Raw genomic sequence first — 12,695 nt, 5'->3', positions numbered from 1 at the left:
TCTCTTCTGTTTATTTACATGGTCGCTCACAGATCTGCTATAGATTCTATAAGGTTGTCTTACGGCTATTTAAAAACAGAAATTGGTTGAGCTCACTAAATAAGGCTACTGTCACTATTAAGAGGATTGAGCAATTTAAGCTAGCATCAGTTTTTCTGAAGTGAACGGTTTCATTTTCTAATGGCAATCCAAAAGAACAGCCAAGTGGACTTATATTGAGAGGTGTACATCTTCTCAGTAAAAGCCAAGCTGCTTTAACATGTTTACAGTAATCCTATTCTGTGTATTTCTTTTTGTCCTTTAGTTCTACCTCTCCTGTTTAAATAAAACTTTTTAAAAATGTGCAGTGGAATGATTTAGATTAAATCTCCATAAATATGAAGAAAAGGTGTAAACATTTACTTTGCTGGCATCTTTCTTAGTTTGGGGGGGGGGATTTAATTTTTTTTATGAATGTTCGGTTTGTGTTTTCCCCCTCAAGAGAGACAGCAAACAGCTGTGAAGATTAAAATGGAGCAAATTCCAATCTTGTAGAGCTCCACTGCCTTCTGTGGAGCTCTGCCAGAAATGTGTTCAGCTCCACCTGTCTATGCTGTCTTCCTTCCTGAATATTTTTAGTGTGACTTATTTTGTATCACCACCCAGAAAAAAGGCAAAAATAATTATGCAGCAATTCAAATGTGACATTGGGCACATAATAAATGAAACATGATCCATGCAGGGATACGCATAGACAGCATCACATCTGAAACAAATTGCTAGCATATAAATACGTAAGCATTAGCAAATCACGGATCTATGGTGTGGGGGTATGTCATGGTCATGTGTTAACACTGTACACTTAGGCAACCGGTTTTAAACATGATGATGTCATCCATGGTTTCTTGCATAGAGTACTGCAATGCATCATATGTGGGGCTGTCTCGGAAGATGGTTTAAAAACTTCAGATGGTGCAAAATTTGACGGCCAGGTTGCTCACTGGGGCAAGACGTGTTGAGTCTATAACACTGATCCTGGCCCGACACTAGCTGTCAATGAGTTTCCAATCCTAATTCAAAGTGCTGGTGCTGACCTATAAAGCCTTACATCGCTCAGGACCTCACTACCTTAAGGACCACCTATCCCCATTCAAACTGACCCGGACCCTGCGCTTGTCATCCAAGGCTCTTTGCATTTCCGTTCCAGGAGGTTCAGAGGTTAACAACACTAGAACAGGCCTTTTCTGTGGTGGCACCGGAATGCTCTTCCCAGAAAGGCTCTCCTGGAGCCAATATTACATGTCTTTAGGCGCCAGGGGAAAGCATTCCTCTTTACCCAGGCTTTTAGCCATCAAACTACCTATGGTTTTTTAAGTTTGTGTGGAGTGGCTGTTAATGATAATTTTTTTCCTGTGACTGTTTTATTGTCTTCTATCATTACACTATGTAAATTATGAATGAATGAAACTTTATTTGCATCAGCCGTCAGCCATAGCAACAAAAAATATTGCGATCTATGTAAATTATGCTTTTAATATGGTATTCCGCCCTGGGATCTTCAGATAAAGGGAGGTATATAAATTAAATTAATAATAGTGAAAATTGAATTAACTGGAACTGCATTCATGGATAGTCTGCACACCCTATCCTACCACAGCAAATGGGAAGAGTGTGTGTAAGAATGCCACCTCTTAAAGAAGTGCCTGTAATTCATGTGTATGTAGGCTTGTTCTGTAGTGTCAGCTTGGTGTAAACATGTAGTAAATCTGGGTGGGATAGAACTGCATACAGGCTGCATGTCCATGTCATGGACTCCACAGTACCCCATTTGATGCTCTGTATCAGAATAGTAATTTCGAAATTGCCGTCTTTTGTGAAAGCTGACTGGAATAAGAATTGGTTCCTAAATGCACTTCCTTGTTAGGACCACTTCACAAAAGACCATATCCTACACTGCTGTCATTTAAACTGACAGTACATTTTACCAAGAACACATTCTCATGTAGCTTTTTCACCACATGCATCCTAGGGAAAAATCTGATGCATGAAGTGGCCCTAAATTCTAGCTGAGTCAATATGCCATTAGAGAATATATAGTAATTAAGGCAGTATAATCTAAAGGGGTAACTGAAAATTGATAACTGATTGTATCAGATGATAAATATTCTTTTTTTAAAAATGTTGTAAAGTGCATGCAAACAGTACTGGAGAGCGCAGATTGCTACAATTTGCTTCCCGCTTCCCAGGAGCACTGTGTTCAGCAGAATGCTTGCTATTGTTAAGATGGCCAGCTGTAGCTGGAGGCTCTAGGAGTCAACAACTGTTTTTATTCTAAAATAAGAGCTCAGGTTATTTTATAAGACATTATGCCTACTCTAGGTGGAAGCTAGAGAACACCTCTGAATTCCTATTACAATAATATTTAAGCCACCTAAGCATAGCCTTCTAAGTCACCACTCTTGATATTTAGCTGGGAGACGGAAAAGTATGGTTGTTTATCTGCTACCGATTACAGCTGAAATGATATGGTGACAAACTGTCTAGATTTGGAGTAGATGGGGCAGAGGACAGTCTGATTGTTTCTCCATGCATATCCATAACATAAGAATACAGTGGTACCTCGGGTTACATATGCTTCAGGTTACATACGCTTCAGGTTACAGACTCCCCTAACCCAGAAATAGTACCTCGGGTTAAGAACTTTGCTTCAGGATGAGAACAGGAATCGAGCAGCAGTGGCACGGCAGCAGCAGGATGCCCCATTAGCTAAAGTGGTGCTTCAGGTTAAGAATGGACCTGCGGAACGAATTAAGTACTTAACCCGAGGTACCACTGTATGAGATTTTAAAATAAATAAAACTCTGGAGTTTTGGGGTTGTTGTTTTTTAATATGACCAAAAAAGTTGCTATAAGAAATTAATAGCATATTTTCATACATTTGTGAATAGCAAAACAAGCATGTTGGGTGCATGTAGTAAAAGGCCAGTTCACAGATATCTGTATGTGGAAGCAAATCTTCAGCAGATATATCCCACCTCTTCCCATTCATCTTTTCATGTTAACTCCATCTGCATTTGCACACAGACACTGTTCTCAATGCTCTTGCTAAGAAATAAAGGAGTGGACAAATGACACAAATGGGACTATCGCCTCTTCATCCAATAATGAACATGTGAAGAGGTTCTGAGTCAAACTGAAGATTTTATATGTGACATGAGAGGGTGCATGCACCTGAATCTTATTGCTGTATAATGTTACATGCTCAGCCTACCCGCTGAGACTCTGAACTAGCTCAAAGCTGAAGCTCAGACTGTCTGAAAGGTCAATATGCCAACTAAAAAAATACTCTGGTTAATAATGTTTAAAACAAACTCTACTGGTGCAGCATGCCACTGTTCGGAAGTTAATGTCTAGAATATCATGTTTTAAATGTATTTAACATTTTATGATCACCTTGTAAGAGCTATGATATAAAAGGAACCTGTAAGTATTAAATTAAAGGTCTCTAGTTCTGCTTCCTAACAGACAAGATGGCGCAAGATTGAATAGGGACTTGAGGCACCTGAAAATCTTGCTGACCTGAAATTATTATAACAAGAGGCACTGGGAATAGGTCACAATTTGGTAAACCTAGAAAGTAAGCATCAGTTTTACCTTTCTACTCACAGGAGTTTACCGTCAGAGTGTCAGATGCCACCATACAAGATCTTGTCCTAGCAACCATTTCCATTATAGTAGTAATGCTGTTTACCAGATCTCCACCCAACTATCACAGTTGCTGGTAAACTCCCAATTCTTCATCCAGTAAGTTCAGCTGTGTTTTACTGCAGTCATTTCATTGGATCACGGGAAATTAAAAAAATGGTTCCCATGACACAAGCAGCAGACACGTTGCAAAGTAGCCTCCCATTATATAAATGTCATTTTATTCTTAGTAATTTCCAATGGTATTGTGTTGTAATTAGAATTCACACACATAGATTCACACACACACAGCCCAATAAAAAAGACAGCACAGCTGTGCAGCACAAGGGGCTAGGAAAAGGGATTGAGATGGGTGTCTCTGATAAGGCAAGGGTTCAAGTTGTACCGATATGCTGGCTCTAGGAACTGGTACAATCCTTCCTACTAGCTGCCATCTTGGTAAGAGCAAAGTCTAATAATTGTTGCTTCTGCAACTTATGTAAATTCAAAACATTTTTCTCCAAAAGGTAGAATAAATGTTTTTATTTACATATCGTTTTTATAGCAGGATTTTAAACCAACTTCAAACCAACATGTTCCACAACATTTTTTATGGCTGCAAATTTAAAGCTCAAACGTTAACTATATTTTTTAAACCCTTACAAACACACACACTTAAATATACAACTAATTTTAAAAAAGAAAATAATTAAGATGAAAATCATTTCACCTTTGTGTTTGATTTCAAGCCAGATAACCTACCCTTTTAAACGGTATATTTTTAAAATAATTTTACAAAAATGTCTATTTAATAATACAACACCTTTGAATGCCTTCAGTAGTCATTATTTAAGGACAATCATCATATGCTCCAACTGCCATTTGAAGCCAGTAGTCCAAGCTCCTAAAAATTACGAAGTTGTATAAATTCTCCCCGCCTTTTAGGAAACCATGTTCACTTTCTTTCCAGGAAACAGGGCTGTCAGCAAAGCCATGAACAATGAGAGATATCCAGTGAGCCAACTTTGGTTCTTCAAAATAGGAACTGTTGTGGGGAAGAAAAGAGAAGCAAAACTATAAATTATATTAAGCTTTGCAAGAGAAGTTAGATCATAGCAGTTCAAGCAAACAGCTTGATCCTATGGATATATACAGAGAAGTAAGTCTTATTGATAAAGAGTATTGTTCAAATTAACACACAGGGAGGGATTCACCTAACCAGCACCATCAGTAGAAACCTTGCACAAGGACTTCTGCTTGTGCTTCCCCCTGCACCCCCCTCCCTGAAATTGGCTGTGAATCAAATTATTGGAAAAAACAATGAAACAAATATAATACTGTGTACAGTTTTGCATGAACACACATGCAGTGCAACCCAATGCATGTATATTCAGAAGTCAGTTCAGTGGTATTTATGCTGTTGTGTGTTTAGGGCTCAATTTGATCAACTCCAGGTGTAGTTATAACATGCTAAATAGGACGGATTGTATAGCTAACTGCTTACCATATTTGTTCAAACAAATGAATTATCTTCTCTGGAAGTATAAAGCCTGTTATTGTACACAACAAAGCTTGCTCTACTGTTGTGCTTGGTTGAGGACATGAATATGTTGATAAGAAACTAGAAGATGTATTTTCTCTGCAAAAAAGAACATATGCAAGACTCTTTTAGTATTTTAACATTCCGACTGCTAAATAATTGTTCTGCTTGTGCACCATGCAGCTAAATCACCAAGTGCTGAATAATTTCCCTTTTCACTGGACAAAATCCATTTAGTAAATTATCATGTACAATTCCCATTGTGTCAGTAGATTGTGCCCTTTGAGATCTGTGGACAACAGTGATGTTCAGCAGAAAAATTCAGCTTACTTTTTAATAACCTAGATATTGTAATAACTATCCAAATGACATTATGCACTACAGTGTCTAAACAACTTTTATTTATAAAAATATTTATATACCACCAAATCACTTAAAATATCAAGGCGGTGTACAACAATTTATACAAGCATAATAAAACACAAAAGACAATAAAAACAATAGAAAATAATCATTAAAATGGCAGGGAAGTTTAACCAGCGGCTTGGCTCTGTCGGCAGAAAAAGGACTTCAACAGATGCCTGAAAGTGGATGTCTTGTGTTGTGGATACTCCTCCTTTTGCTTGGCTGTTCCTTTCATTTTGAAAATATGATGGGTTTTGCCATTTTATAGTGATGTTTTTCCTACTATTTTTAATACTTGTGTGTGTGTGTGTGTGTGTGTGTGTGTGTGTAATTTGATGTTAAGCCAATTGGGTTTCTTTTCAAGAAAAATAGTCGGATATATATACTTACAACAAGCAACAGATACTTACAAGTCAGTGTGAGTGAAAATGGCACCTAGCCATTCAAACAATTCCTGAGCACTGCATGCTGTTTCTGGCTCTCCTTCCAATTTATTGCTTTCCAGAACTGGACATTGCACATTTCTTAATGTGCTGAATGTTATTTTTGGCTGAAGGGCCTGTATTTGGTTTTTGGAAAAGTATGACATCAAACTTGATTCTTCTGATCCTTGAATGCAAACAACACACCCCAAAAGTTAAAAACAACAACAAAAAACAGACTTTAAAAGGAGCATTTCCCCCCACACTATTCAAACACTTTTATGATTGTATGCAATTTGGAAAGATAGATTTAGTGAAACACAGTGTCGAAATTAAATCTACTGTTTATCTGTGCCATGCCAGAGCCTAAGATTTCCAACCTCCTCCTCTTAATCCCACAAGTTGTCACATTCCTTTTAAGATAAATAGTATACTTTCAGATCCATTTAGCACTTAGGAGCGCAACCAGACTGTGCCACTTTGCTGGAATTTGCATGATCAACATTATTAGAGGTTTAAACTGAAAAATGAAATTAGAAAAATGTAAGAATACAGGAAAAATAATTGCAAATTAGGAAGTGCACAAGGTCATAATTCTAATATGACCTAGGACCCTCGTACCTACGAGACCGCCTCTCCCGGTATGCCCCACGGAGAGCCTCAAGGTCCATAAATATCAACACCCTAGTGGTCCCGGGCCCTAAGGAAGATTGGCTTCAACCACAGCCAGGGCCTTTTCAACTCTGGCTCCGGCCTGGTGGAACACTTTGCCTCATGAGACCAGGGCCCTGCAGGATCTGATTTCTTTCCTCAGGGCCTGTAAGACGGAGTTGTTCTGCCTGGCCTTTGGCTTGGAGCCAATTTGATTCCCTCCCTCCCTCTCTTTCTTTTTTTCTTTCCTTCTCCTCCTGCGTTGAGGCTACATTTTATTTTAATATTGTAATATTTTAATGTTGTATTTTAATTTTGTTTTTAAGTTGTAATCATTCAACTTGTTTTTATTATTGGTTGTAAGCCGCTCTGAGCCCGGCCTTGGCTGGGGAGGGCGGGGTATAAATAAAAAATTATTATTATTATTATTATTATTATTATTATTACTACTACTACTACTACTACTATTATTATTACACTCCTTATCCCATCCACACAAGGATTATTTGTATAATAATGCTTATTATTATTATCATTATTATTTTCTACATTATATATATATATGTAGTCCCTCATTTACTGATTTCTCAAAAACCAAAAAAATCAATTGTTTTTGGTGACTAATATGTACTATCATCTCCCACAAATTTAGTTCTACTTTCGATGCCTAAGCATTCCAGCCAATTGCATAAAAGAAACCCCATTTCTTAGAAAAGACGTGCACTGCCCAAACTAAGGTCTGCAGTCTTGCCAAAAAAGGGGCTCTCCTGACAGACAGGTTACCCTTCCTATATTACATTTACATGCACCTTAAATGTGTATAGACACCTGTAGGTCACATGTAAAAACACCAGAATCAGCCTTTAGAATAGAATGGTATTTATAATGTATGTCTTCCGCCATTCCCTCTTATGGTTAACGTGCTGTTACCTGTTTGGTGCCAAGCCATCAAGAAATCAAACTCTAGTGGCATTTTTTCCTTCAAGGCCCAGATCACTCTGTTGTATTTCTTACTATCAGGGCTGAAGGTTGAATCAGTCAAGTCAACAGTAATAACTATTAAAAGAAGAAAGCATAAATTTTGATGTGAACATAGTAAATCTTATGCTACCTTGATAACTAAGTAAGTACTCTTTCTAAAAAGAAGCTAAACATTGTGATTAAAAACATTAATGAGTATACACCAGGTATTCATTATTTATAGTATTTATAGACCACCTTTCAACAGAAAACAAAAAAGATTCCGTAAGAAAACATTTAGAATCTTCACTAATCCCCAGATGCCTGATGGAATGAAGGTATTTTCACCTGACTACAAAATGAGACCAGGAGACACGCAGACTTCCTCAGGAAGAGCATTCCACAGGAGCCACACAAAAAAAGTCCTGCTCCTAGGAGAGAATAACCTTACCTCCCTAGAGGAAGGGTTCTACAACAAGGCCTTACTAGCACATTTTGAGACTCTGGGGGGGTTGAATATGAGCATGTGCCCTGTGATATATATCGATCTCAGTCTGTACATGCCACTGAAGCACTGTGAATTGATCCCTGAAACAAGCTGGTAATGAATACTGACCTCAACTCATCTCTAGTTCCACAGAATGTTTACTGGCCCAAGATGGGCATAAGTATCCTAGTCTGTATCAAGAGGCAGACTGAGCCATAGAATCATATAACTGTAGAGTTGGAAGGGACCCCGAGGGTCATCTAGTCCAACACTCTGCAATGCAGCACACGCAATACATGGTCTTCCATCCAACTTGAAACCCTACTGGATGCTGCTTAGCTTTGCAAATGAGCTAGCAATTTTATTGCTGCACCACTAGGAGGGCTGTCCAATGAGTTGAGCATTATGATATTAATAGGGATGCACATTGAAGTAGGCACATGCATCTGCACGAGCTACATGCGTTGAGAACTACTTCTTTAAGTATTTCCCTTGTCTGATCAGGAAAATTGATCTATAGGGGGCAAATCTGTTTATTCAAGCAGAATCCAACTCAAATTCCAAACCTCAAAAGCTGAGGGTATGATGTCCTATATTCACAAGAAAGCCCAGAACTGGAAAGAAGTGAGGTGTTATCTAATAAATAGGTACTTACTGTATCTCATTGGCTTTTTACCAGAATACAGAGAAGGACGGCCTTGCAGTCCAAGCTCTTCATAAGTATCCTTGTCTACTGATATAATTAATTTGCCTACAAACAAAAATAATTGCAAATAAGCATATTTTCCAACTTCTTAATACATACTACAAAGTAAAAACACAAATACAAAATGAACTAATAGCACTGAATTAAAATTGTGAACAGTTATTACCAGAAGATAACAGGGATCAACTACATGGATTCTCATTTTCTACTCTATTTTGGAAAGCAGCTTGTTACGTATACACATTCTGTGGAGTGGTTCATACATTTACCCGGGAAAGGATTGCCTATGCATACTGGCTTACAATATGATGTGAAGGCTGTACACATAGGTCTATATGCTTTGAGGCCTGAGTCTTACAACCCTTAATCCTCAGAAAGAGAATAAAAGGCAATGTGAATCAAGACTAGCACTGGAATACCTTAGTTGCACATTTTCTTATATGTGCGTTGAGAAGTACAAAGATGCACACTAGATTTTCTACCTAAAAACATGATATTTGGGCCAGGTGAGTATATGAATTACATCCCCCTCTCTCTTCTGTGGGCACACACACACACACACCTTCTATAGACCACTAGCTAGTCTAACTGAACTGAATGATACTTTTTAGTACTATAAAATTTAAAAAATGCTATATCTATTTGTTTTCAGCATGATATCATACCTGTTGGTAGCAGAGCAGCTGTATTGTCTTGGTCAATCCTTGTTTTATACGTAAGAGCATAACATGAACCTAAAACACAGAAAGACTTCAGAGTTTATTGTTTCTTTTTTAAAGTCGTTATTAGTTTTGTTTGTTTGTTTTTATTATATCATGTCCTTCAAAGAAACTGCAATAGTTAAACTAATCTCGGAATGCCACTTCTACTTGTTATGATGTTACTTCTAGTAAAAATGTAAAGGTAAAGGGACATGGGTGGGGCTGTGGTCTAAACCACTGAGCTTCTTGGGCTTGCCGATTGGAAGGTCAGCAGTTTGAATCCGTGTGATGGGGAGAGCTCCTGTTGCTCTATCCCAGCTTCTGCAAACCTAGCAGTTCAAAAGCACATCAGTGCAAGTAGATAAATAGGTACTGCTGTTGCAGGAAGGTGTTTCCGTGCACTCTGGCACTCGTCACCGTGTCCCAATGCACCAGAAGCAGTTTAGTCATGCTTGCCAGATGACCTGGAAAGCTGTCTGTGGACAAACACCAGCTCCCTTGGCCTGAAAGCGAGAGGAGCGCCACACCCCATATTCACCTTTGATTAGACTTAACCATCCAGGAGTTCTTTATCTTTTATCTTTACTTCTAGTAACTTCACAAGAAAATACTGCATTCAAGGATTACAACACCTAGCTTTCAACATCTACTGCAGCAAAAAAACAAAAAACAAACTCCTGCAGCCAGAAGACAAGGCACCAGTGCACTCAAAACCCTCAGAACTATTATATTGGACACAATATTAGAGCCAAAGAAAGCAGAGGCTGTTACAACTGAATGAAACACCAAAAAGCAAAAACAAACAATAACGCCCAATTTTTCTAAGGTGCTTCTCTTAAAAAATCCTTCAGGAGCCAAATATTTTCTTTAAATTAATTACAATCCACCTCTATGAAACAGATAAGAAAGCATGACTGAAACTCTATTTCAATGGTTTCTTACCTTTCTTCACAAATGTGCTAATAAATTCCTGTGTAACTAACTCATGAAGCGACAAATTCTTCACCAAGTAGTACTGCCCAATATCTGCAACTGTATTTTTTAATGCTTCTGGAACTACTCCACAGTCAGGGATAAAAAAAGACACCTATTCAGAGAACATTTGGGATATAAATTAGGTATTACGATCATTGATAAACAGACTGCAAAATATCTTTTACACAGCTCCACAGATAAACATTAATGCAATGCTAGCTGTTTTATATTAAATAATATCTCAAACAAATAAGTGTTTTTAACCTATTAAGAACAGTTAGTACCCAAATACTTGTGCATTTGTAACCAATTCTTCTACCAAGAAAGTTAAGATGACAAGGATTTATCCTGCTTTATTCTCCCAGCATTCCTGTGTTAGGTATACTGTTTGTAGGTTTGTTCAGGCTGAACACGGCTACAAGCTATCTCTACACATTTACAAATGTTTGCAAGAAAGTATCTGGGACTGATGGAAGTTTGGAGTTCTCCAACATCTGTAGGGCCACAAGTATCCCCTCCTCCCCAAGGAAAGCATGCAAGAGGAAAACTGTAGCTCTACAAGCAATATGGACTGGATACAAAAGGCCACATCTGATATGTCCCCGTTACATGCCTAAATAATTTTTGTTGTTGTTGACATCCATCTGTCTCAAGAGAGAATGGAGTGTGCCTCTGGGGGTGAAGTTAAACTGCTGGAGAATCACAGCGCCTGCTGTGGCTGCAGAGCCTGGTAACTTGTAGCTGCTGCCTCCTCTGTTGTTTTCACTGTGTTAGCAGAACTGAAGTGACCACTCTGGGGTTCAAGCTTGGGCAGCGGGTATGGAAGTCCTAGGCTGCCCAAACTACATGATCCCCCCCAGCCTGCTGATGTTGTCCAAAGAAAAGGAAAGCAATACATTTAGCACCAGCTTGGCTGCAGTTGTCAGAAGGAGGCATACAAGATGCCATCCATCTAGCTAAGGGACTCCATTCCTGAAGATATCCTGCAAGGCAGTGAGTAGTAAATACATTATACTGTTGCTATTAAGCTTTAATTTAATCCATACTTTCCCTTTTCCCTCCATTGTCTCATAAGCCCTTTAGTGTTATGTCTCTTAGACCATTCTGTCAGGGAATATTTTATTCTTTGCACAACCCTCAGTGGAATTTTAAACTTGAAACCAGCAAAAAATTAAATAATACAGTAGCTTCGTAGTGATGTGCCAAGATACTTTTAGGTTTTAAAACTAAGGGCCAAGTTAGATATGATGTGATAGGCCGATGTGTTTAAACGTGGGTCGACCCCACTCATGTCTGATTTTTAGAACAAAAGGCTCATGTAAGGGTGGTGAGTGAAGCTATCTTTAAACTCATAGCCATGCAGCTGTGTGTCACATCTAGTTTGGCCCATATTCTGTTTTAAGTATGTGCTTATTGAAGCCATGATTTTGGATTGTGTTACAGAATAAAATTGACACTGGTGGCTTTTAATCTGTTTTATGTTTTGTTCTTTTTAATTTCATTGGATGGGTGTGTTGGCGCTGTTCTTTAGTATAACATGCTGGTTGATTTTTAATTTTATATGTAAGTTGGTTGCGACTGAATAAATAATACAGTCTTGAATGGGTTGAGTTTTTAAAATGCTGTTCTAAGTGCCTCATGAGATAGAAACGTTAAATAAACACCACATTGTTAAAGATACTGTCTGAAACTATTAGTGTATTGCAGCAAAAGCAATACAGTCTTGCAAGTACCTTAAATAACTAACATATGTATTGTGGCATAAGCATTTGTGGAGAATGGTAGATTTCACCCAATGCATAAAACACTATATTCAGTTGGCAGAGGTGTGTGTCCACGGGCACATATTTTGCAGCCAACTGGCACCATTTGATATTTAAAAAAACAAAACCTCAGGCCAAATGGCAGCGATGTAGTGGAGCAAGAATGATGTATTGCTACTTACACAGCAGCAAAAACAATGTCATATCTAGAGAAGCTGTTTCTAAATCCTGTCTGAATACCAGATACATATACATCTCAAAACCTACTAAATTAGCTGAGCAGAGGAACAGGTAGGTTACAGTTAAGGGGTAACACGGGACGAAACTAGGCTTTATTTCACTCAGGTCAAAGACCTAGTTTTGCACAACCCCCATACACATTTGTGCAGACACACACACACACACACACACACAGGCTGGGA

At 38.3% G+C, this 12,695-nt stretch overlaps 1 protein-coding gene across 8 annotated transcripts in view; it reads right to left on the bottom strand.

Moving 5' to 3' along the window:
- Nucleotides 1-12,695, bottom strand: part of RPP40 (ribonuclease P/MRP subunit p40) — a 29,175-nt gene that overhangs the window by 15,246 nt on the left and 1,234 nt on the right. For 7 of the 8 annotated variants that reach the window (XR_014513386.1, XR_014513387.1, XR_014513388.1 and 4 more), the window contains exons 2-8: nt 10,478-10,622; nt 9,500-9,568; nt 8,784-8,879; nt 7,612-7,737; nt 6,019-6,217; nt 5,168-5,302; nt 4,487-4,708 (exon numbers count right to left, since the gene is read on the bottom strand). Coding sequence is in view for 1 of the 8 variants with exons in the window: in XM_083449596.1 (XP_083305722.1) it covers nt 4,513-4,708; nt 5,168-5,302; nt 6,019-6,217; nt 7,612-7,737; nt 8,784-8,879; nt 9,500-9,568; nt 10,478-10,622 (966 nt within the window). In the remaining 7 variants the exon portion in view is untranslated. Of the gene's footprint in view, nt 1-3,888; nt 4,709-5,167; nt 5,303-6,018; nt 6,218-7,611; nt 7,738-8,783; nt 8,880-9,499; nt 9,569-10,477; nt 10,623-12,695 lie in introns of those variants that run through there. The other variant, XM_083449596.1, reaches the window with a different exon arrangement.

Source organism: Podarcis tiliguerta (assembly GCF_965153285.1).
Source record: "Podarcis tiliguerta genome assembly, chromosome: 7".
In the NCBI taxonomy this organism is placed as follows: Eukaryota; Metazoa; Chordata; class Lepidosauria; order Squamata; family Lacertidae; genus Podarcis; species Podarcis tiliguerta.
The sequence above is the reverse complement of the archived record's forward strand: the minus strand, read 5'-3'. Positions and strand labels throughout refer to the sequence as shown.